Source organism: Calypte anna, chromosome 2 (assembly GCF_003957555.1).
Source record: "Calypte anna isolate BGI_N300 chromosome 2, bCalAnn1_v1.p, whole genome shotgun sequence".
In the NCBI taxonomy this organism is placed as follows: Eukaryota; Metazoa; Chordata; class Aves; order Apodiformes; family Trochilidae; genus Calypte; species Calypte anna.
Window position 1 is genome coordinate 98,373,910 of NC_044245.1, and position 26,949 is coordinate 98,400,858.

At 40.0% G+C, this 26,949-nt stretch overlaps 1 protein-coding gene across 2 annotated transcripts in view; it reads right to left on the reverse strand.

The window, feature by feature from the left end:
* Positions 1-26,949, reverse strand: part of GNAL (G protein subunit alpha L) — a 195,098-nt gene that overhangs the window by 4,188 nt on the left and 163,961 nt on the right. For both annotated transcript variants that reach the window (XM_008505519.2, XM_008505518.2), the window contains exons 6-11: positions 8,869-8,923; positions 6,134-6,207; positions 5,401-5,459; positions 5,067-5,187; positions 3,879-4,009; positions 1,746-1,813 (exon numbers count right to left, since the gene is read on the reverse strand). In XM_008505519.2, the coding sequence (XP_008503741.2) occupies positions 1,746-1,813; positions 3,879-4,009; positions 5,067-5,187; positions 5,401-5,459; positions 6,134-6,207; positions 8,869-8,923 (508 nt within the window). The remainder of the gene's footprint in view (positions 1-1,745; positions 1,814-3,878; positions 4,010-5,066; positions 5,188-5,400; positions 5,460-6,133; positions 6,208-8,868; positions 8,924-26,949) is intronic.

Genomic DNA, 26,949 nt, shown 5'->3' on the forward strand with positions numbered 1-26,949 from the left:
GAAAACCTGATATCATTACTGAGACCACACATAGTGGAATTATCACCAGAGTGGTTCCCATAGAATAATATAACATGCACAAATCCAGTAACAACACAGAATTAAATTTTTGCAACACTACTGCACAACCTCTTAGGTTGCTAACACAAGCTCCAGCATCACCCCACCTGTGGTTATCTTGCTAAAATTATCCAGGGTCTTAAAAAAAAAAAAAAGCTTAATTTTGTTCTGTATTACTATAGAATTGATAAAGATAAATACATCCTAGGTCATTATCTTATATATTTACATATATATTTGATATAGAGAGAGAGAGAGAGAGAGAGAAAGAGAGAGAGAGACATATATATACAATGTCATGGAAGCAGAAGGCCAGTTCTTGGAATAATAATTTTTAGAAATATTTTCTGAATTTTATTGCAAATTATACTGGCTAAACAACAAAGTATCATGTTTTCTTGCTTTTTGGCTATACTATGTAATTTTAATACAGTCGTTTATTTTACATGGATGATTGACCTTTTACATACCTGCAGCTACAGTTGTGCAAGACTATAGGCATTCAGAAGCCCTGATTTCCATAATTACATCAGCAAGAAACTGCAGATTTTTGCAGGTAACTTAGATAACATTAGATATCCAACACTAATTAAACAAGGACTGTTTCATATGTATACTAAAAATTATTTTCTTAATACAGAGCAATCTGATGTTTTTCCTCATAAGCCAGAAGGTCAAAGTGGTGAATGCAAATCCTCAAATAAAAAGTTTCTTCTTTCTTCCTCGTTGCATCAACAACTGTAAATCCTAATAATACTTGTAAATGCATAATGACTTAAAAATTCTTAATTCTAATAATTAAATTTGTTCTCTCAAACCTCCCTATGCAGTTTCTAACATAGGAACAAATGCAAAGAACACTGAGCTTTGCTTCTGGCAGGAACTGCGGGAACAACTCAAGATGAGGGAAGCTGTAGGTGATACTGGATTAAGCCCCTGTTTCTGATAGCAGTGCTGGGCTGTAATCATGTACCTGATAGCTGCTTGTATCTGTGAAAAGTAGACAACATGTCTTCAGCTCCAGCTTTAGAGAAAACTTGAATTACAAGAATAACCAGGCAAGGAAACTTTCTTAAGATTCCTCTAGTCAGGTCATGACACCAGTCCTAAGGTGAGGCGAACCTCTTAACTGGCACAACAAAAAAGCTTATTTAAGGATAAAATCTGCTTTTTGGTTCATACCCTCTTGCCAGCTGACCACTGCCAAAGCCCTTGGAGGAATGCAGGATGGAAAAAAAAAAAAAAAAAAGCCTATTTGCTTAAACATGAACTGGACTCATACACAAAATAAATATTCAAGACAACAGTGAGTAGTATCTTGTACGACAGAAAACTGAGCTACCTGCTGATGTAAATAGTGCTGGGCATCCTCCCCCTCTGCAGAGAGAGGGCTGCCAGCATCCACGTGGAACCTGGAATCAAACAGGTAGGCACATGGCTGGTTTCAGCTCTAGCACTTACTTGCTGTGTGTTACCTTGCAGGGCAGGTGATTTTATGGGCATGAAAATGTGCAAGCAGTCAGGAAGGTTCTGCAAGATGGGTGGCTGAAGGGAAATAGGGAATTGCCAGACATTCTCCTCTCCTTCTAGCTTTCAGCAAAAACTCATCAGTTTTCCCTAAATAAACTCTGCCATCTGCCAGTATTTCCTATGACAGAATCACACATAAGATCAAAATTACTCACTAAAAACTCATCCCGGATGAAGAACTTGGCTCTTGTGACTTTGGGGTCTTCTCCTGCATCTGGTGTTGCTGTTAAATTAAAAATAAATGACATCAGAAACGTGTAAAGCAAACAATCATTGACTTTTCATACCAAATAATTTAACAAGAAGGAAGCGGTCCTTTATTACAGGCAAATTTTTATTAAATTGATATAGTAAATATCCACAGGAGATTCCTTATAGGTCATTTTACAATAGGAAGAACTATAAATTCTGAAATAAACGTCTATGCTTTTAACATCTTTTAGGGACCTGAAAATTCCTGAAATTGCTGCAACACTGTTATTGGTCATATTATAAAAAGGCTTGCTCACACCTTTAAGTCTGTTCACATAGATATAAAACACGTGGGAGTTAGGGTTTAACTTTCATCAGAAAATATGACTAGAAAAAGCAGCTGAGCTGTTCAGCTTCTGCAGCAGAACAGCATCTCTCGAATACAGCTTCTGCAGGCAGGAGCTTGGGTTTGAAAATAATTAATTCAAGGTTACACTTAAAAAACCCAGCAGAATCAAAAGGTCTTATTCTTTATATGTATATATGCACATACATACATATGTATATTTTTATATATTTCCAGGCCCTGACTCAGCAGAATACTTAAACATTCATCTAAGGGCCTTAGATTAAACTCTTGTGGAGCAGAAGACCCATTGGTGGGTGCTAACTGCTTGCTGGCAGATAAGTCAGCTCTGTACCTAGGCCAGGTGACGCTGTATTTTCTTTAAGTGTAAAAAGAATACAGCAAACAGATAACCTATTCATTTCCCTTTAGTGTGATTTCTCCTCATCTAAGATACGAAATCTTATGGATTTAATATGGTAAAGGGCAGAATTTATCAGAATGTGGGAACACATTTTTTTACTCTTATCAGTAGTAAATGTAGAGCAGCAGCACCATCAGCAGCATCTTAAGAGTTCAGTGCTGCTGTCCTTAAATCATGTCAGCTGAAGCTGAAGAACAAATGAACAACTACAGATCTAAAAATAGAGAGCTGCTTCATGTGTGAATATTCTGGATATCTGCTGTGAAATCCCACTGAAAACCACCAAAAGCTACTTTATTCTGACAACTGGCATACTATAAAAAAGTGTTGCAAATATACCCAAACTCTGTATACATGTGGTGGATGTTTGGGAGAGGGAAATTTGTGTGATGGTGACAGAAGATTTCTTCTGAAAGCCTTAGCATTATAAAACTGCTGCCAGGTTAACTCAGATTTTAGGACAGCTTATTTATCCTCTCCATCTGAAACTCATCATCACACTTCTGAAATTCCAGACTTGAATGAAAACTGAAAATAGCTTATTACCATCTGCACTCCTATAATCTAGGTTACTGTTGATGGTTAGTGGAGATGGAAAGCAAAAGGCAGGTGGCTACAAGCACTACACCAGGGGCATCACTCAGGTAAGGCAGAGGCTAGCAGCCAGAAAGAGCAAGTTTTACTGCTTTTGCTAGACACAGATCCGAGATATTTGGAAGCCTTCTGCCTTGTATAAAGCTAGCATAATACTAGAGTATGTTACTGTGGTGCAGGAATCACTGTGTCCCTCGAAATGGCAAGAAAGCAAACCCATGCTAATTGCTCCATTCATAGCTCTCTTTGTATTTATTGGTGTGGTTTTCCTCCATTAAAAGTTAGCCTGCTGGTCTGCTGGGCTTCCAGCCATTATTTGCAAAGGCTGAAGTTTACAGTGTTGGAAGATGCAGAACAGCCACCAAGTCAGTCTAAGGAATCCCTAACACTGTGGGAGGCCCAGGCAGAATCACCTTGCAGTGGAGAGACGCCTGGCAGCTTTGCTTACCTGGGACCACGTGCTGCTCCAAAGCAGGGGAAGGCAGGATGCTTTGGAGCCAGCCCCTCACAGTCCTCCCCCCTTCCCCAGCAGCCAGAGCCCCTTCAGCCCCTGCCCTTACTGGGGAACCTTCAAGATTTGTGCTGCTCTTATGCTCCTTTACCTGACCAACACCTCATGTTAAGGAAAGTGTTTTGGGTACGTGTTTAAGAGACAGAAACAGAGAAAGAGAAAGGAACTATGGGCTGGGCTATGCCAGCAGGTCCCACCCCTGCCTGGTGAAAAACCCTTACCATCCTCAGGGACAGTGTAATGCGCGTATTCAGGAAAGTAATCTTCGATTTTTGATTTCCCTGCCAAGACTTTTTCAGCCAGCATGTCCTGTTTATTCAAGAACAAAATGATAGAAATGGTCCGTAACCACCTGTCAAAAACAAACCAAGTGTTCCTGTTATCTCTGACACATTAATCAAGGAAAACATTTCACTTCAACAGAAATTTTACTGGCTATCCCTGCATGGACAGAGCAAACTAGTTGTGGGACGTGCTTAGACAGAAAAAAAAAAAGAAATGACCTCAATTATTGTTCCAATTGTGTTGCATCTGTGCTTGTGGGTTTATTTATAGGATCTATGAATACATTTATAAAAACTGCAGTAGATGCTGCTGAAGGGAGCAGTCTCCAAATATTGTTTTTTAAATGATCCTTTTGATATTGAGCTGGGAAAATCAGTACATTTCCTACAAGCACTGCAATCCAAAACCAGAACATTACTGTCTACTTTGTTTGGTTTTGCTCAACCAAGACAAAAAGGCTGGAAAGCTGCCTTCCCTCACGCTGCTCTGTCTTAACTAATAGTTCATCCACACAGATTTCCTGTCTTTAAAGGTGGCCTGTATGACACGTGAGTAATCAAAAGAAAATAATTCCTCTTCCTCCCCAGTTAGTACCAAGCCACCTCTGTGATGATGTGCCTTTTAGACTGACACTTAATATTTTTCCTCACTCTATGACCTCTTAGTGTGGAGCATCCTCATAGGTATGTGCTGGAAAATTGCCATTCCCTTATTCTGTGTAATGTTTTTACTTACTCTCTATTAGGAACATACTCAGATTGCTGCTTGGTTAAATAGCTACAATTTACATGCACTGTGGCAGAATGGTGATTTAATGGCAGTTACCAATAGATGAGACATGAAATATCAACCCACAAGGCAGAGAAACTCTGCACTCCCAGAGATGGGTCTGCCCAGGTGGGTATGGAGGGCAGCTCCAGGGGGTGAATCAGATGCAATGCCACCAGCTGGCTTGTTCCTGCTGCTGCACTTCAGGAGGAGATGAAATGTCACCTAGAGGATGCTCTGAGCCTCGTCCAAAGAGCACAGTGACACCAGGAAGGGTTCTCCTCTGCTCTCTGTTCCTACTTTGTAAGGAACTGCAGCTAAACTGGGGAGGGTGGGTGAGGAATGAGTTGTTTTACCTGTTATTCCAGATACTTTTGAAAAGGTCCAGGGATTCCCGTAGTCTGTTTGTGTTATTGTCTTCCCTTATTACCATGTTGTAGCTGCTGCAAGCCACAACAAAGATGATAGCTGTGACATCTGGCAGAACACACAAAAGAAAGGAGAGAGAAGAGAACATCTCCGTTATCCCAGTACACGCTCCTCAGGGTAACACCGCCATTACTCCCCGAACTGCCAAAAATAGCCCCCCAAAATATCTGTATCACTGGACTCTTCCATCAGTGACACACTATGTGTGAATACAAATACTAAGCTGCTCACACCTCAGACAGCAAATTTATTTTTTCTTACCATTAAAGCATTGGATCCATTTTCTTCTCTCATCTCTCTGGCCACCTACATCAAACATGCTGTTAAAAAGCCATAGGACATTATATCACTTATGTGCACTGGGAAAGTCACACAAAACATGCAGCACATGAGTTCAGTTTAAAAATCTGACAGCCCCGAGGACAGTGGCAGTAAAATACTGCCCAAAGGGGAGAGAGCTCTGCTGATGCCATCATGCTGCATGCCAGCTCTGCCCCTTCACTGCTGCCACATTTCTGGGCATGAGCTGGTGAGCAGAGGCAGCCTGACAGCAGCTGTTTTACCAAGACACTGCATAAATCTCTGACAAACACAGAACTTGGAGCCTTCTGCAAGGCATTTATCTCTCCTAGTCCCTGTACCGTACAAAGTCTGACTCGGGGCAGGATTCCTTCCCACTGGATTCTGGGAAATCTTATCCCCAAAAGTATTTTATGAGTTTACAGTGTTATACCAATGAAATAGTTAGTAAACACAGCCACAAGCTCAGAACAGAGCATCACTAATACACGTAACTAATATTAGCTCTTTTCGCAAGCTATGAGGCAATTTACCAGGACCTATGTGATGAGAGATAAAAACCCCAAAAAAAACAGGTACAGCAAACCCAACTCCTCCCCTAAACAACCTATACATAGCATACATGTGCACAGACATTTGAACTCAGTTGTTAAAAATTAGTATGATATTAATAAATTATTACTAATAGACTTACTGGAAATTTACTTTGTCTACTTGAAATCTTGTTTCAAAAATCCCTGATGTCAACACTCTGCATCTTAATAGGTCCTGGAAATGAGAACACAAGAAGCTGATTAACAAGGATTTTTTTTTTTATTTCTAACCTCATTTTGCTTTTAAAAGCATGGGATATTATTTTCCATGAAAAGTCTTTAAATGTTCCATTTAATTAAAGTTCAATCAGACTTGTTGGTAAACCTGTATTTGTCCATACTGACACAGTGGATACACCCAAACATCATCTCTGCATGTGGCTTGTGCACACCTGGAAAGCAAGAGACCCTGTGTATGTTCTCCCTGGTGCACACTGAAACCTGTGTTTCATCCAATGGTTGTACTGTCATATAAATTCATATCTGGTATGGATACTGAATTCTGAAGTTACATAAAACTAAGAAAAATATGTTATTCATGTTGTAAAGTCAAGTATTCAAATGTTTGAAAACTCTAGATTTACAGTTGCCTAGGCAACCCCAATTCTGCCCTTTCTTGTACTGAATGAGACAGGAATCCGATCAAAATAATGGCTTGTGACTGAGTAATTAAAGCTCTATTACAGACCACAGGGGAGGAGAATTTAGGTTGTACGTAAATCTGGCATTTCTTTCTTATTTTTCAGACTAGCAATACTTTACAACTTAAATAACATTCTTTCAATAATTAAAAAAAAAATAATTCCTAGATTCTCAAAAGAAGCAAGCAAAAGCAATTTATGATGTATACCTCAGGCAGCTGGGTCACAGTGGGCCATTGCCATCACCAGCAGCATTTTAAACCTTGACCATGCAGCACTGCTGCTTGGGCAGTGGGTGCAGAACAAAATCAGGGGCTGGAGAAAGCCGCTGGCTGCATGGTGGGGATGAACCCTGATGAGCAACAAGCCCTGGGCATGGCTGCCTGCCCGGGGAGTGCCCAGGCAGTGGTACAGAGCCCAAGCACAGCCAGATTTTTCCCTTACCCTACCATCTACTGCTTCGAGTACTCTGGTAGCTGGCAAACCTCAGCTGCTTTGACAGCCATGTGAACTCAGATGAATGCTACTTATTTCATTATTTTAGTTATTTTCTATATTACTGTCATTTGCTGTCGCTTGCTGACAGTCAGTATTTTGGGATGGTGCAAAGAAAAAAAAAAAAGACATAAAGCAGAGGGGAAAAAAAAGGAAAGTTATTATTTTTACTAGTTAATTCAGCAGGACAATTGATAAAGCATAATAGGATGAAGACCCAAATGCAAAAGAGAACCCTTCCCTTCCTTTAGAGCAGAAGTTTTTCACTTGTCAAATACCACAGACCTCTTCTGTTCTTTTGGAGGCACAGAGCATTTCGTCCCAAACGAAATATCAGGAAAGATTTCTAGATGATGAATGACTGCACCAGGTAGAGAAAGGACTCCCAGGAGCAAACAGGCCAATGCTAACACAAATAACGGAAGCAAAAATGAGGCTTTGCCTTATTGACTTCTCTTTCTCCAGCCAAGTGGTATCAATGCTAAAATAGGACCATGAGGTCTAGACAGAGTAAATCCCAGTGCTACTGCTTTGGTCTGAAAAATGTCTTGAAGGCTTTAGTGGTTGATCCTACACTGGGCTGACTATAATACAATGCATACTTTTTACTGCCCTCTGTTCCAGGATATGATCATAGTAATTGGACAGGCTTGTGGTTAGATACCTGAACTAGGTCTGAAGGCAGAGGCTCTACCCAGAATCCTTCCTTGTGTGATCTCTGGCAAGTCACTTCCTTTCTCTGAATTTCAGTCCCTGAACAATGAGACCTGGCAATTATATTGTGCTAAGGGTATCCACCAGTTATAAACTTTGCATGGTTAGGCTGAAGTACCCAGTGCAGGGAATCCCTTCTGCCACCTGTTTTCAGTTTATGATGTGGCCCACAGTCCTGGCCGAAACCCCTGGATGCCAGTGTGAAACCAGCACTGATATATAACTGCAAAATAAGTTTGCCAAAGAGTCAACCTGCCCAACCAAACCACACAGCCTGAGCTTAGGGAAAGCAGCTGAAGCTGGGCACCGTGGTGAAGCCCTTTCTTCCTTCAAGGCTGCACCACTTCAGCCTTAACTCCCTTGAATGCATTTGTCATTCAAGCACTCTATCACAATGCATCATGACATCCAGGAAAAAAGTGTACTGTCCTACAAATAAAGCTTCAAGAGAAACTACTCTGCCCATAGAAGATGGGCATATGCTGGAAAGAAGGAGTGTGCTCTTCACGCCTGAAGAGAAGGTCACAAGGTCAGAAGCTGTTGCTGCTGGTGCTCTCCCTTGAATTTGGATGCTAGATTCACTGCAGGCTTCTGCCTCTGAAGGACCTGTCTGAGGGACATGGGAAGCCTCCTGGGTTTCCATCCCCTCCATCACTGAAAAAAACCCCACTGCTTTTGTGCAGTGAAGGCTGGTAAGGCTTTTTTGTTTATGTTTTCTATTCACTTTGTGGGACACAGAGTGAAACTCAAGAAGAAATAAAGATACATTACAGGAATCACCAACATGCACACAATAACAGCAAAAGACAAGCTTGCAGCACCAAAAAGCTTATTCTTCTTGAACATCCATTATTTAAACAGCTACATTGTATTTTGGTATTGTGGTGTGCTCTCTTCCAGCTGCTGTTGGGACTAAAATAAATTACCTAAAGAATTCATACGAATGGGGGTCTTGGTTCATACCTTGTCCTGTTAGTTACACTAACCTGATCTGTGGGTGTGTAGTCATCCATGCTGACGCTGTCAATTCTTTCTAAAAAGCTAGAAAAAACCAAACAAACCATGAATTAGATATGCAAAATACTGTCTAGTATAATACTTTCCACTGCCTTTTCTGAGTTAAGACTCCTGCTGCGAAGTAAAACACAAGTCCAATGGTAAAGGTATGAGCCTGGTGATTTACTTATATCAATAGAGGTTACATTTGCCAAGGCAAATAACTTTTTACACAGCCCTTGTTTCAGTACAGTCCTTCTACCCTTGTCCAGTACCTAGAAGTTGTCCAAATGCAGTTAAATGTTACAAGTTTGAGAAGTCCACTAAAAATTAGAAAGCCTAACCATGTGTCATTACAATATATGGTTGTTTAAACATATAAAAAAGATTTTGGTGTTTAGAGAAGAAAATGGAGTGAAGCGTTTCCTTTACTTAGCATAATGCCAATCTACCATAATGTTAATTACAGGCTCAGCAGTGTTAGCAGAAATTCTTTTTCATATATACAGATAGCTTTGGATGGACATACTGCCCTCAAACACTTCAATTAATGCATAAGAAGTGAAAAGCAAAACTGACATGAAGTGGAGTTAATCTATCTGACTCCCTACATTGCCAAAACTCAGTGAGATCTGTAAGATGAAATGAAGACTTAAAACTGCAGGGAAGGGCAAGAGAAAAGGGAAACAGAGAAAAAGAAGGTAGTCACATTCTCCAAATATTATCTTTCCGAGCTTTAATTCTTTCCTAGAACATGTTAGAATGACAGGATTAAGGACATAAAAATGTGATTTTATACGTATAGCGAAAATAGGCAGGTTCTTCTCTCTCACCTTCACCCCCTTCTTCATTTTCTGTGAGCCCAAACTGTCCATGTGACTTAGAAACTTCCATGAATTTCTGCATTGTTTGGTACTTGGCAGCAAATACCCCACCAGTTTACTTATCCTGTTATAATATTATCAAGATTTTTTAATCAACCATAAAGTTTTCCCCAACTTTTCTTGGGTGTGTATGTGGAAGCTACTTAATTGCAGTGGGAAAGACAAAAAAACAGTGAACTCTTGACTTGCAACGTGACTCACTGTTAGCATAGGGGTCATACACACAGACTGGTTGAAAAAATACCCCTCTAAAAGCCTGTTTGTAATTCTCATAGCATTTTCCCACGGATACGAACTGAAAGGAAAAGAAAATAGGCTACGTATATATTTACTTATCCTATTTTTCCTTTCTGAACGTCCATTGTTGTAACAGGGAAACAAAATGCAGTATCTACATTTAGAATATCCAGCTTTTCTTTCTGGATGATCAAGGTGTGACGACTAAGCATATTGTTTTAAAAAATCATTGTTTAGCACAACACGATGAGTACCTAGTAACAAACCAACCCTGAACAGATCCTAAAGCAAAACCATCTTTTTTACTTACAAAACCTCTTTCCCCACCAAAAGCCACCAGAAACTTACACAGATTTAAAAGTACCTCTTTACAGTCAGCTACAGTCAGTGTACCAATGCAGCTCTATTCAGACCAAACCCTTTGATCAGATGATTTCCATCACCTTGAGAATATTGATTAATCAAAGTTTAACTTCAGCTACACCCGTGGTTAATGCAGCTGCTGGGGAAGAGCAATGTATTTTTAACTGGCACACCTATCATTATCACAACCCTCACCTCACGACTGCAGCATGAGATGAAAAAAGAAGTCAAAAGAGCCCCGATCAAAAATTCCTCCAAGCTGAATCTCTTCCTAAATGGGGAGTAACTTGCTTTAATACAATACAGCTGTTCAGGCTTCACTCAGGTATTTCCAAATCTTTTTCAAAGTACTCTTTCCAGTTTCTTTACAGTTTGTTCTGACAGGCCTGTTAAGAGCCACTTCTCATCAGGGTAAAAGGTGAGCAGAGGGGTAAAACCAGATCTCTGAGCAACACCAGCAGGTTAAACAAGGCTGCACAAGGAAAAAGGAACGAGCAATCTGCTGTGAGCAACACAACCTCTTGTGCAGCTCAAGGTCAATAAATGCAACAGAAGTCAGGGGAGAAAACACTCTTCAGCTACAGCTGACACAGAAAAGAGCTCTGGTTAAGAGTGTGGATGGAAGCAAGTAGTGTGCACAAATATGACTCCATCACAACCCTCTCAAGAGAGAGTGAACCAGTGTTTTTCTTGCTGGAGCATTACTTCTGGACTTGATATACAAATACATCTTCACTTCCCAATACTGAGGGCATGCTGGAAGAATTTATCCAAAATGATTAAACATGGTATTTAGTACCAATTCACATCACTCTCACCTATACAAGCACTGCAGAGAAGTTTCTGGCACTTAATATTTGCATTACACTAAGGAAGAGAGGAGTGAGTAATGCAGAGTTACACTGCATATAATCCATGGCAGGGCTGGGAATGAGGTAAGTCAACTAATGAGATGTCCTGTGTATCAGCCCAAGTCATCTTCCATTTAGAAACCATCAGCCTCCTCTTGGTAAAAGGATCCACTTCAAACACCGTTTACTGCAACACCACAGTGAAGAGAGAGTGATATCTGACAAATATCAAGCTCTAAAAAAATATCACTTGACACAGCAGCCCTAATGTTTTATACTTGTAAGGTTGCTGTCCACGTGTGATCTGTATTAAAATAAATGCAATGATTTGCAAGGTTTTATGTGTCACCCCGCTGTATCAAGCAGCAATGATACTACCAGCATCCAATAAATCAACATGCAACTAATATTAGGATTTGGCTCAACATCAGAGTTTAACAGGCAATGAACCTTTTCAGTGTGTGAAGGACAGGCTTCCTAAGATTTCTCTTGCAACTACATTAAATGTGCTCTGAAACGAAACTGAAAAAGCAATACTCTTACTTTTTCAAAAGAACATAAGTTCTTGCATGTCTTTCACACAAGCTCCTTAGCTGGCTAATTAGCACAGTACCAAAAATAGCTCTGACAGGCAAATGTACATAGTAGGTACAAGTAATGGGTTCCAGAGAAGGTAAGGAGTCAGTGCTGCTTCATTACAAAATATGCTAACTTCCTTCTCTTTATTGTATTAAAATGGGAAAACTTTTCTAAAATGCTTTCTAAAGAACATTAATTTCGACAAATCCTAAATGCCTCTAATAATTATGTTCTGGCATAATATACACTCTTTTCTTCATATGCACACATACATATACACCAGTGAATTTGAAATTTACATGACTAAAATGTCAATTTAGAGTGCTTAAAGTACAAAGAATCAGTGTGAAGGAAACAAAATAGCAGAAAAATTAATAAAACTGAACAACAGTATCATTTATTCTCTCTTTTTAGAACCCATTTTTTCAGTGCAGGGATAAAATTATTTTCCCAGAATTATGCCTTTTTACAACACTGAAAGGTCTTCTATTTTTGCAGCTTCTATAGAAACCCATACTCGGGATTTATGTTAATTTTGCAGTGACTGCTTTGCATGCATATGCCATGAACTTTAAACTCACACATTCAACTCAACTGTGAATAAAAGTACAACATATAATATTTATATTTCTACTTCACAGTTGTGGTTTTACTTAGAAAGGATTTAGCCTGATAATTAGTACCTCACTTAGGTTGTTCTTAATTTTATGGTAGGGTATTTTACATTTCCTTACATTGAACGGCACAAATTATTTCTTCATTTATTTAAAAAAATTAGACAAGATACTGGAAGAAAGGTCTTCACTGCTTTGTTTGGAAATGCAGTGGTCTGATTTGCCAACACATGAAAGCAAAGAAAAATGGACTGATAAAGGTAAAAAGAAAATAATCACGAGCTACTGACATTATTATATCTATTATTAAGCTGATCTGTAGCTTTATAAATATCTTAAGTGAGTTTCCAAGGAAACTCAGCTGACACTTAGTTTGACAGACAGTCTCTAAATTTTATATTATGCAAGCTATGAACACAAAAGTACAGGTTTTAGATGTGCCTGCCAGTGCATGTGGGAACTATCAATAAGCATTATTCTCTTTAAAAACCATGGCAATTTGTGCAGCAGTAGCAGCTATATAAGAACTTCTGAGAAAAGGATTCACAAATGCACAAATAAAGAGGAGGTAATCGCACATGAAAATCCTTTTTTCATTGGGTAAATCACTATGTGGCTCTGTATAGATATTCCGACCTCACAAACAAAACCCCAATTTAAAGAAAAATCATGTCTTGAGAATAACGTTATACACACAAAACCCATGCTGTATTTCTAAGTCTATTTTGACACCCAAAGGACTGGAAAGATGAAGTGCTAAAACTACAAGTCAATACAACAAACTACACATTTTAATAAAGCTTTGTCTACTTGAACTATTTTTTATGCTCTCACCCCAACACTTTGAACAACTTGTATCAAAACAAGATATCAAACACACGTCAAAATTTGTGTCTCTTTAAAAGAAAAAGGTAATGTGGCAAATCTTTAAGGCTTTAGTTTCAAGTCCTGAGTGAAGAATTTCAAATTTATCTGATGGACCCTTAGGATCTTTGCAGACTCCTCTGCTAGGCTCAAAAAACAGCAGAAGTGCCATAATCAACTATCTGAAACCGTCCAGAACCTTGAATTCCACACTCTTTGGACTGCAGTAAGTCACAGCTGAAACAGACATTTCACAATGGGAACACCTACCCCAGGTCTCTAGGGAGATGAAAAATATTTTTTTTTTCTGTTGCTGTTACCAGGGACAACATTAAGATTTGAACATTTTTCTTCCTTCTTTCTTTCCATAAAATACCTTTTCTAAAATCAGATAAGGGATTACAATTCTGTTAATACTTCTTGCAATATTTGAAATGGGAAAATATGGATTTCTTATTTGGAGAATACCTTAGGCTCTGTAGCTAGGCTTCTAGCAACCTTGTATTATTCTGATACATTTCCTGGTAACTGAGAAAGACATAGTGGAAACAACCCTAAAGGGGCTAACCACTAAATGATTAAATTTCCCAAGTAATTTGATGAAAATATAAGCAGAAATATCTTAGAAGCTGTTGATAAAATAAACAACTAAGGATTTTTCTGTAAAGTTTAAATAGTCACTATATTTTAAATACAGCTTCCATGTGGTAGTGGAGTTTCCCTCCCCCTTCTCTCCCTCCATGCAACTCTGCAGTCGCTTCCCATGAGGAATAAGCAGAGCACTGAGGGCACGAGGAGGCAGAGAGAAGAGAGGGACTGAGATGTGTTTTGCATCCTCTCTAGCTCACCTATGCTCTTCTCCAGCTTTAAATGACCAATTGCTGCATAAGCTATTACGGAAAAAAATACCCAGTGCAAACACTAAAGATGTTGCTGAAATTGCTACTGCTTTCAAATGGATTAGAAATCTACATATTGATCACAGAATCACAGAATGGTTTCGGTTGGAAGGGATCTTAAGGATCATCTTGTTCCAAGCCCCCTGCATGGGCCAAGACACTTCCCACTAGACCAGGTTGCTCAAGATCCTACCTGGCCTTCAAAATTTCCAGGAAGGAGACATCCTTTGCTTCCCTGGACAACCTGATTCAGGGTCTCACCACTTTCCTAACTTTTATTAGGAAGAGTTTCTTTCTAATATCTAACCTTAATGTACACTCTTCCATCTTAAAACCATTACCCCATGCCCTATCACTACACAACCCTGTAAAAAGTCCCTCCCCAGCTTTTCTGTAGGTCCCCTTCAGGTACTGGAAGGCCACTGTAAGATCTCCTCAGAGCCTGCTCTTCTCCAGGCTGAAGAATATCAAACTTTTATGACTTGCCACGTGTTTTTGGTGCCTGGAAAGTTCCCCAGACCCTCCTTTTTACTCCCGGTGGTTAAAAAGCACCTATTTCAATAACACCATGAGCCTGCCATATCCATCTCTCCAGCTTCTTGTGTGGGAGTGACACAATATGAAGGAGAGGAGAGATCATGCCAGAGGGGAGGAGGAGACTGGGGTCATGCCTTTGGGTGTGGGGTGGTGGGGGCAGCCTCTGCTCAGCCAGGCCTTGCTCCCAGCTCCATGCATCCCTATGGGAATAAGTTCAGAGATGGAAGCTCAGCTAGATGTCACAGTGAAGGTTTGCTAAAATACAGGTGAAATCTGAATTTAATAAAAATCTCTAGAATTTACCTTTTTTCGCTTGTTGGAACTGCATTTCCCCAAGGCCTGCCTGCCTCTCAGGAGAGCTCATGCTATCTCACCCCACATGAATAAGGGGCTGCTTGGAGATCCCAAAAAAAAGGGTGGGATTTGTCCAGCATGGCTTGTCAGCAAGGAAACTCTTGCGTCAGGAGATGAAAAGGTTAAATGGGTGGCTAAGAGGGAGAGCAAAGTACAGCAATGCCTGCAACCTGCCGGCTTGTTAACAGATCAGTAAAGTTTGAAGATTTGTGGTTGAAAGCATTTGGCATCCCTCTGCTTGACACAAAGGGGGATGCAGCCAGGAGGCAGCTGGATGCAGGTCACCCACCAGCAGGCTGGGGGACCACAACCACCCATATGCAGCCAAGATGCAGCATCCCATCCTGTACCACTTTTGGCAAAGCCATGCATTTCCCCATGGCAGCACTGACTGCTCCAAGCACAGTGGGTTGAAGTACTTCCACTGGTGATCCCTTCTAGACATGCAAGCCATAGCACTTTGTTGTCCCAGTGTCTGCACTGCCCATCAGTGGCATGAGCAGCTTGATGGGGTGGCATATAACCCCTCTCATTTTGATACCCTGACCATGGCTGCTGCTAGCCATGACCCCAGCTCCCATGAAGTCAAAAAGAGAGAAGCCATCAGGAGACACTTCGTTGGTACCAGCGAACTATGGTCCCTGGTAATCCCATGAAGCAGAAGAACTCTACTTTAGAACTCATTTACAGACTTTGGCAGAGACAGTCATAGCAAAGACAGGTGATAATGGTTGCAAGGAGTGGTCATTAGCCAGGTTACCCCTCCTTGGAGTGAGCATGCAGCCGTCGGGAGTGCATTTGCAGAGGACAGAGAAAGACAGCTAAAATCCACACAAGAGTCTTGGGCCCAGTTAGGAGACTTTCCCAGTAGGCAACCATTTTAACCTCACTATCTCTGCCATGAGGCTGTTTTTTTCCAGTAGTTACTGCAGAATATCTCCAAGCTTCACAGGCTTTGGCACATGTCCAGCTATGCACAAGAAGTTCAACTGCATTAAATGTTTCAGATATATGATTGGTACCCCTCTTCTGCTTAGTAACATCAGTCTCACTTTATTTTTTTAATTGAAAATGCATGAACTAAACTAAAAATGAATAAACAATACAACTACCATAACTACTTGCCCCCACTGGTTTCCTACGTTTGTTAAGGAGCAGTGTGAATTTTGGGAAATGCATTTCTTCCTTCTAAATTTAGCAAACTAACCACTTTTTGGCTTAGCAGATATTTTTGCTTTCTGAGCAAGAGGCCTATGGGGATCGTCATTAACCCTCTTAACATAAACATTGACTAAGACTTAAATCTGGAAAACTGTCATGCCCACAGAAAGGTTAACAGGCTCCAGTAGAAACGAGACTCTGCATCTGCAGTCTCTGGTACGCGGGATCTCAGAGCAGAGGGGAAAAAACAGGCAAAGAGAGAAAGAAGAGGAAAGGTTATTTACTTATTTATTTTAAATGGGAGAGTATTTTCCTACTGTGTGATCAAACATTTTATTCCCAGGGGTGCAAGTAGCTGAGCTGCTGCAAAACATGAGCTATGAATGAAACACTGATAAAATCTTCGGCTTAGATTGGCGCGTTCAGCCACTCCTCTGCCCACATTCACACCAGCTTAAATCCACTGACTCCTTTGAACTTTCTCCTTCCTCATGAGAGGGCAATCCTAGCCAATAACCATTATATGCCTATTAACACACTCGTGGAAGATTTAAATTGTCCCAACTCTGACTTCTGGGATGTAAAAGCTACATGGAGCCCACTCTGTAATTTTAAGTACAACTTTGAACTGAGGACCAAAAGATAATGACCTGAAAACAGAAAGCTCAGATTGCATTATCCAGGGAGATTTGGGTCCTGACTGCTTTGTGAGATCATCTATGGCAGACTAGAAATTCCCTGTCCACTGTCTGAATAAAATAACTGTTTAACATCTTCCATCAACCACAGATAAGTGCTGGAAGGGAAGCAGAGAATAACTGAAACATCAGCTGAGTTACATAGGCAGAATGTGACCATCCTGTCAGGACTTGGAAAAAAGAATAATGGATCAAAACTTAGGTTTTATGTCCAACTTAATAAAGTGCATAAGAGATACTACCTCTAACTCTTCAGGTAAATTCTTCAGAAAGAACTTGGACTTTTATGTTCAGGAAAGCCAAACTATGGACAAAAAGCCCTCATGATATTTGAAGCTGGAAAAATATAAGAGGTATACAAGCACCAGATATATACTACAAGGTTGCCAGGGGGTGTCAGAAGTTAACAAAATGTATTTTCATAGGGCATTGCAAATACAGCTATCCCTGTTACATAGAAGTTTATCTTGCTGTGATATGCAAAAATTATTTCAGTGTAACTTACACATTCTGGTTGGTAGTTTTGTTTTCAAAAATTATTACACTGTGGATTTCCTCTTAGAGTACACAAAATCACTAAGTGCTGTTAGGTCTGAAGATTGCCAAATCCAGGGTAGAAACAGCACTGGTTGATGGAAATTAAAGATGACTTACTCCAGTGGAAGTGGTTTGGAATAATAAGTCTGCTATAGTTATTGCCAGAAAGGCAAAACCAGTTTGACAAGAGTTTTCTCTAGGAGGCTGATAAAAGAGAAAGCAGAAAATCCCCAAACAGGAGAAGCAAAGGTAACAAAACACAGACTTAAAAGGAAGTAATGAGAAGTTTGTGTTTACCTGTGGCACTAGTCCAATCTTTGAGTAAGAGAATTTGCTGCCAAGAGATTTCACATCTAAAAGTCAAACAAGATGATTCAAAGAAGCAGATGCTAGTAGTCCCCATGAAGCTCAGATGAAGAAAAGTGAACTCCTCAGAGTGGCCAACACTCTGGGCCAGGAAAAGCACACAGGCATGCTTATTATTGTTTTCAGATCTATGTATTTTTATGTGATGTGTAAATGAAACAATGGTATGTTAAAATCCTGAGCAAAATGTGAACTTACCTGTTTGTCTTCACCTCATGTGTTTGCCAGGTGTTGACATGACCCAGAGACATGGCTGGGATTCCTGGTGAGTGCTGGGGTTAAATGGGGGGACTGGCATTAGTTCCAAGGCTTAACATTTGAAGGTTCACAGGACCAGCTCTCATGAGGAACTCTTGGAGGCTCCAAGACATAGACAGGATCTGGAGTTCCTATAGATACCCAGCATTTGAGGAATATGAGAGCACCTAACACACCACCTACTAGAGAAGCAGCTTTCTAGGGCTGCACGTAAGATACACAGCATGCCATCAGTACAAACTAAGAAAACTTAAAAATTTCCCCTATGGAAAAGTCAAGAAGGTGACCAGCTTCCTACACAGTGAGAACAGAGAAAGTGTTAATGTAGTCCTCGCAGAGCACCTGCTACAATTTTTTTTTTCCTTATTGCTTTTTATGAGGTTTGGTGACAGATCAGTTCTCTTCTGCCTCCTTGATTCTTGCCTGAACTCTAACATTGCACTCCCTCACCTTTACCTTGAGTGAAGGACATGCTGGACACAAACCCTATGAGTAACCCCCTTTGATGTGCAGGGCTGCTGTATGGTTCATTAAAATATTCTGTTATTGGAATATGATACAACCTGTAAATGTTCAAGGCAAGAGAACTTACACAACAGGAAAAAAATCAATGGCTCAGGAGTTAAAGGACAGAAGGATGATGAAGACCGACATCCTTTCATTGGTTCTAGAGCATTTTACTGCTTCAACCATCATTCAGAGCTAGGCTTCTCTTTAGCAGAGTGAAGAGACAGGGAACTTTTCAACATTGATGGGAAGGACACAAAGCCTGCTCTTCCCAAACTTGTTTGTGCCACACACAAAAACTTATTAGGCCTTCCCTACTTTTAATCTAGAGCAAACAGGTTATCCTTCTTATTCCCATGCACAACACATTTTGGAGCTGTACATGAAAAACAGTATCAGATAAATATCCGTGTATGATCAGCCTTAAAAATTACCAGGTGAAAATAAGACCAAGCAGAGGTCCAGCAGAGTGGATACAAACACTAGGCATAACCATAAGACTCATAAGAAAATTCCTGTATCTTTACAGTTGATGCTGCTGAAATGTTTTTATTAAATCACCATTATCTTGCCCATTTCACGACAGGATATTTTTAACCACTATTACTATTCAAGGAATTGGTCATAATACCTGTGGCTCAGCTGAGTGATGACCTTGGGTAGCTGGAGGAAGGCACGGAGATGAAGCACGGAGATGAATTTTTATTAAAAAATGGAAGGAAGAAGGATACAGTGACCATGTCCAACTTAGTAATTACTGACCTAATTCCATTTAATAGCTACAAGCTACGTAAAGAAAACAAAGGTTATAACCTTTTGTGCTCAAAACTAGCCCTACAGCCCTGCTATGTGTATATTTGAGAGTAAGCCATGCTAACACTAATGTTTACTATTAGCATGACATTTTGTGAAAAGCATTCCTAACTCTGCACTGTCTGCACCTTTCTTTTCATTCCTGTAAACTTTCCTTGATTTTTTCAGTATCCAGTGCATCTGTATTATTAAAACAACAATGCAATGACTTGGGTTTGAGGACTGAGGAAAATAGTTCCACAACACCCAGTTATGTCCTCCTTCAAGTTACTTTAAAGATTATATTACACTTCTGTTTTTATTCTCTCTACCCTGTACCCATCAGGTTGTCATTTCAAGGGGTCTGGTTTATGAAAACCTGGAGCAAATGGGTCTTGGTTTGTAGATAATAAGAGAATTTGGTAGCATGGGCTCCAAGCCAAGACACTTGCTACCAGTGCCAGCACAGCACCTACAGCCTGAGGCAGGAAGCCCAGGAAGGTGAGGGACTGAGCAGCACTGGGCACAGCTGCAGTGCCCAAGCCAGCCTAAGGAGACCCTGCAGAGCCACCTGGAAACTTGGTGGTTGCAGTTCCTTGCAGGATTGCAGCCAAGATCACCATCCCTCAGGGTGTACCACAGTGCTACTGTAAGGACAACTCGGGCCTTTACAGCTGAAGAGTCACTCTGCCACTTTATAGGACGCACTTGCTTGGCACCATGTCCACAGCTGCAAGGAAGGGCAGAAGCTTGATAAAAGCCTACTTTATAAAATAAAATAAAATATCCACTGAGGTCAATTTTAAACCCTGGAAAATTTCTGAAGCTCCTAAAAACAGGCATCGAGAAGGAAGATGAATCTGTCTTCTCTACCCATACAGTTAGTGGAAAAAAAAAAAGTGGGAGATTTATGTGATAGCAGCTGGAGAAGGCTGAAAAGGAATATACAAATAAGGCATAAATGTCAGAAAACCAAAATGACTTGTCAGTTCAGATTTCAAAATGTTGTCTTTGCTCTCTTCTTTTTCTTCTAAAGAGAAGATTAAAAATACCATTCCCAACTTCCAAGTAACTTGTGAAAATGAAACCCAGGAATAATCCACTCTCTAAATAGGGAATCATCACATCTTTATATAAAGATGTATTGCCAGCAATATATTGGAATGTCATCCTGCGGTCAGGCTATCAGAGCAGGTACAAGTTTTGGATTTTCAGGTAGAAAAGTAGCTCCACTTTTATCCTTTTGCTTTTTCTTTCCCACCTCAAACCTGAGGGCTCTTAGAACAACAAATTCCTTACGAGATGATTTTTTCCCATCAACATGCATGTGTGTATAACATTGCAGCTCAGAGAGGCTGGGAAATGCTCTGAGAAGGAGTGTGCCCAGCATCTCTTCTGAGGGTGAGAACCCTTTTAGTGATGGCTTCTAAGGCTATGACTTTTTTCTTTTTTTTTTTTTTTTTCCCAGGGAAAGGCCATATTAAACCTAATTCTAACATGAAAGTTCTTCATCCTGCTGCTTGGGAGAGTGAGAGGCCTTAGGAGGTACAGCCAGGAAGATCTAAAGTAGGGTGTGAAGAAGAATGAGAACTTTTCACTGTAGCCTCTGGGATCTTGGCTCTGCAAGGAGATGAAACCCTCAATCACACAGAGTTGGACATTTTTCAAAGAACAAATCTGGGAAGCTTCACTAAGCGATACCAGACTTAAACTGCAAATTTACAGACAAAATCCCAGCCCTGAGCAAAGGAGTATCCTGTAAAATTACTATCTCAGCCCAGTACTTCAAAAAGGGATTTTTAAATTAATGGTATAGTATTTGAAAAAATGCTGTTCCCACCCCTACATAAAAACCTTAACAACATTTCTCCAAAATGTCTTTCAATAATCAGGTGCATTTCAGGTTAGTACAAATAAAATGAAAATTAATAGCAACTAGACATGTTATTAAAGTAATCACAAAACCAGAATCAAACCACAAAGTTTTGTTGTCGTTTGGTTTTCTGCATCCAATTAAATGGGATTGCTGATCCTAAATACCAGAGTGCAGGTATGGCAGCCAAATCTGTGGGTATTTATTTTAATCAAATAAACACACAGATAATTTTTAATCTTGTAATCCCTTCAAATTGCTAGTAACCTTCTTAATTAGATTACAGATAATCCAGTCCTAACACCAGCACTGTAAATACTGATCTCTTGCAACAGGATATCACATATTGGACTTCAAAACACCCAAAGTTCACACTTCCTTCAGAAAAATAATTACTGTGCTTTGTAGAGAGGCACACTGACATAATTTAAAAATAAATAAAGGATACCTTTACAACAGAACTGTGGTGACATTTCGAAAGCCTAAACCATTCCTTAATCAGGTAGGTGTTGATACTTTCTCTGTTTTACAAGATGATCTTGTGAGATGGTCTCAGTGCTCCTCATCTTTGAAAAGCAAAAATTAATACTCACACTTAACAGAATAATTTCTGACTGTGGTTTCTTAAATTGCACTATTTTATTAAATATTTCTAATACCTTCAGGGCAAACCCTTGAAAGCCCTACAAGAAATGGAAAAAAAACCCAACTAGTTATGAACAAGTGCACATCTTTAAGACACACATCTTAACTTACTGGTTGTATGCTGGATCTGGGTCTGCTCTGACCTAAACGTAGATAAAGCATTGCAACACTTGATTTGGGGTCAAAAGCAGATTTAGTGTCAAAACATGATGTGAACAAAAACCATGTCTCAGAAGTGAGGAAATGGGAACCTTTCTACCTGGTTTTATGCCTTTTGCTTCTGTTTCTTTCCATCTCAGCACCGAGAAACAAAATCACAGAATAACAACGCTTGGAAAAGACCTTCAAGATCATGAGGTCCAAGCCTTTAACCTAACACTGTCAAGACATTAAATAATCATATCCCTGAGTACCATGTCTATATGACTCTTAAATACCACCAGGGATGGTGATTCCTCCACTGCCCTAGGCAGCCTGTTCTAACATCTGATAACCCTTTCAGTGAAGAAATTTTTCCTAAACCTCCTCTGGCACAGCTTGTGGCCATTACCTCTTGTCCTGTCACTGGTAATTTAATTGAACAGACAGATCCCGACCTCTTTACAACCTCCTGTAAGGTAATTGTAGAGAGTGATAAGGACACCCCTTGGCCTCCTCCTCCTCCTCTCTAGGCTAAACAAACCCCAGGTCCCTCAGCCACTCCTTATAAGACTTATGCTCCAAACCCTTCTTCAGCTTTGTTAACCTACTTTGGACACACTCTAGTAGCTCTATGTCCTTTCTGTAGTGAGGGGCCCAAAACTGAAGACAGCACTTGAGGTGTGGCCTCACCAGTGCTGAGTACAAGGGTAAGATCACCTCCCTGCTCCTGCTGGCCACACCATTCCTTATACAGGCCAGGATGCCACTGACCCTCTTGACCTCCTGAGCACACTGCTGGGTCATGTTCATCTGGCTGTCAATCAGCACACCCAGGTCCCTCTCTGCTGGGCAGCTCTCCAGCCTCACCTCCCCAGGGCTGTACCACTGCTGGGGGTTGTTGAGTCTGATGCAGGACCCTACATCCTGTACCATACCATACAGTGGGCTCTACCACGACACTATATGGGGGTCCTGGTCCACCTCTCTCCCTCCAGTCAAGATGCGGATGTTATGCAGATTCACAGCCCATGTCAGTAGGAAAGAAATGAGGCCCAGAAATAACATGAAACATACTAAAAGTGCACGGAAAAACTGCTAACCTGTTCTTCAAAATTGACACCATTTTCAAGGTGAGTCATTGTCTCTTAGAAGCTACAGGTAAGAGGGAATTCTAATAACTGCAGAACAAATGTAGGTAAACACAAAAAACCAGCAAGATATTTGACTACCAGGCAGCTTTCTATTTTCCTGTACTATTTTTTTCTTTTGTCATAATGATTAAATATTTCAGATATACAGAGGGACCAGGAAATTCAGTGCAAGAAAACCATTGATTCTACTGATACTCACCCACAAGCACAGTTTTACAGATATAAGTAATCCTATTGAATGCAACAAGACTTTGGAATTCAGTGAGACTGATCGTACACTTAAAAGATCAGTAATAAGTGCAAAATTTTTAGTGTCTGGAGCCTGAATAAATGTCTTTCCTTTAAAGCAAATGGAGATCCTGCCCTTTGCAACTGAACTCCAAACACTGTGGTCAGAACTATGGTCAAGCAACCTGTGACACTGTGTGGTCTTTTGCAGATATTGAGGTGGCCTTTTATTCTGGGGAATCAGCACACCTGTGGCTATCTTGCTATTAAGAATAAGGTGTAAATAGAATTTACTGAAATCCAGCAGCTTTAGATAAACTTCATTAGCACTCGTTATGTCTCCCAACTAGCATACTTAACAGAGGCTATAGTAAACATAATAAATTACACACTATTTTATTGCGGTTTTGTCAGCACCTACTGATAGGAACTGTCATGTAATAGTGCAACACCAGCACTGACATTTACTCTAAAAACTCCATCAAGCCACTAGTAACAAGGCAGGCTCCAATTTTACCTCCTAGCATAACACATTACATTTTAAATACTTCTCAGTAAAATGTGGGTGAATTTAAACAATCCTACAAGGACACTGGAACAGAGCCACAACCCATCTAACTTTCTAGGAAGCACCTGATACCTGTCCAGTAACTGCCAGGGATAATATTATCTGCCACAACAACACAGGGGCTGCTCTGGAAGCTGAGGGGGCCCCAGGCCACACACTGATTTATAAAGCAAGAACTGCACATTGATTTGTGCAAACAACTGGGAAAATTTGTACTATGCCAAGGTCATAATATTCTACCATTAATGCTAACCTATCCTCTGAGGAAAAACAGCCAAACAAGTGCTTTAAGCTATTTTCTATTGGAATTTGTTTTCTAAAATAATTTATTTTCTTGAGAAATTAACCGGAAATGTTTTCTGTTCTGGCAAGGAATGCAACATCATGCAACACCCATGTGCTTATTTACAGCAGGAGAATTTAAAAAAGGACCAGAAAAGGGAATGTAGCTATAGAAACTCACTCCTTTACATCCCTGTTCCACCTGTATTCTTTCAAAGTGTTTTTAACATAAAAACTGTCTGCACTGAGAGTGTGATTAACTATGGTCTTCATCTTTAAGCAAAACAGAAGAGAGGGGTGCCCGGAATTAGAACACAGGATGACAAGATTGGCAACACAACTAAAATGTTCTGTATTTACTGCTTCAAAGACAACCATACCGATTATCACCATAAATCTAGTAATAAGCTGGCCAGAAGTAAAATTTAATATAGAAACTATATACACATTAAATGTTGAGGACATGACCACGCATAATGCTGAAAATACAATTCAGTATGACAAGAGCTTGGAAGTGTAGTTTTACAACAGAGCCATCTTATTATCTATTAAAATGACCAACGTTATAAAATAAAACATGACCTACAATTGTTAAGGAATGCAATGCAAGATATCATGAGAAACCAATGGATTAATATTAATAAATAAAAATAACATAGCAAAAACTATACCTAATAGAGAAAACAAATTATGACATGAAATGAAGTACAGCTGGAACATTTTGAAGGACACAAAATGCATTTCACATAAACAAGCAACCAGACATTTTTAGGTTGTGCATAAATCAACTGCTCTATTCTTTCTCCATAATTGTAAAAAAACCCAAAACCTTTACCTTGATTAGCACCAAATTCTCTTTAAGATGGCAAACCATCTTTTATACTAACTTTCCCCAGAACATATATTCAAGTGGTCAGGACTGCCCCAGCTAGCCACAAAGCACCTGTAGAGTTATACATACATACACATACACACACACACACGAGTTTCAGGATTTAAGAGCTTTGTTCTGTTTATCACCTACTGGGCATCTGAAGGAAAATCTCTAAATGCAGCAATATGAGGAAAATTGTGGAAGGAGCAATTTAGATAGAAGTATCGAAAAACTGAAGCCATGGAAGGAGGAAGGGTTTGCTTATTTTACAGTACAAAGAAATTTCACCTGGTAAGGCTGTGGTTTTTTTTCCTTGTAGAAATTAAACAGGAAATTAATCTCTCCTCCCCCCCACTCCTTACAAAGCAAGGCTTTTTAATTTATGATGCCAAAAACTTCATATTTGTAGATTCGTCTGTCATCAGTCATTAATCAGCCTCATCTTGTTTATAGGTAGAAGGATCTCTCCTGACAGATACAAGAAACAGATTTAGAACCAAAGACGAAAATTATATAAAGACAGATATATAGATACACACATTTTAGCACCCTGGAATACATTTCCAAAAATAAACTAGTCAAATGGATATCTTCCTAAAAAAGCTGATTACATAAGCATAATTACACTAAACACAAGTACCTGCACTATCTCTCTGCATGTTATAAATAACTCAGTTACATTACACAGTTTTATTCTAAAATCCTATTGTTCTAAGTTCATGCCCTCTCTCACAATCTCGTCCAAAAAGGCCCCCAGCCCTCACTGCTAGCCCAAGTGCTATTTTCCTGATGTTGTTGTGTACCTTCTTGAAACCTAAACACATAATTTCCCCTTTGCAACCCACACTGATTATAAAAAGAAAAGACTATTCCAGCAGTTAAGAAAATTGCTTCATGGTATCGTTCTCTCCAGTTACAAAGGTATAGTATCACTTTTTAACTAATTCTCATTGTTCTATATTAATTGCCAGGGTTCCTCTGCTTGCTTGAAGTTTTAATTTTGTACCTCAACAACTTTTTGCCATTTTGGAAAACTGACTGAGAGGCACCCCTGTTTCAGGATGAAATTTATTAGAAGTTCTGGGGCCAGATCATCATCAGATTTTAAGTTGGACCTAAAGATCCCCAAAAGCCTCCTGACAAGTAGTAGCCGAGGGCAGAGCTATCTGCAAGATGCACGCTAAGGTAAAATGCTGGTTTATTTCTTCCTCTGGTCTTGCTTTTTTGACATAAAAGCCCATTAGCTGAATTTGTGCAAAAAAGGGCTGAATTTCATTTGATAAACACATGGAAAGTGAGCCTAAAAAGCACTTCTGGAAGGAAGGGTAATAACTGGCAAAGCCAACCATGTAACTCTGATTATCAGAGGCAAGGCACCACTCAGACAATCTGAACACCACTGCAGACACCAGATTTTTCAGCAAGTTGTTAGATCCGTGTGCAATAAGCAGCTGCCTGACACAAATTCTGATTGTTCTGTCTGTGAAGGGTTAAACCCAGGAGGCAGCCCTAACCCCAAGGAGGAAGCTCTTGTGTCAGCAAGAGCAGTTTTGCTGTATGACACAAGCATGACAGTGCTGGGGGAGGGAAACCTTTGCAGGATATTTTGCTGACAGCAAAGGCTTTGGCCAGAAATTGAGGGTATAGTTCAGATATTGTTTGTACTGATGCTGATGGCAATCAGAAAATACCACCTCCTTGGCTCCACTTCTGCATGTTGGCAATGACATTATGCACACGCTATGTGATTCCTCCAAAATGTGATACACAGTGATGACTGTGACAGTATCTATTAAAAGTAAACCAGC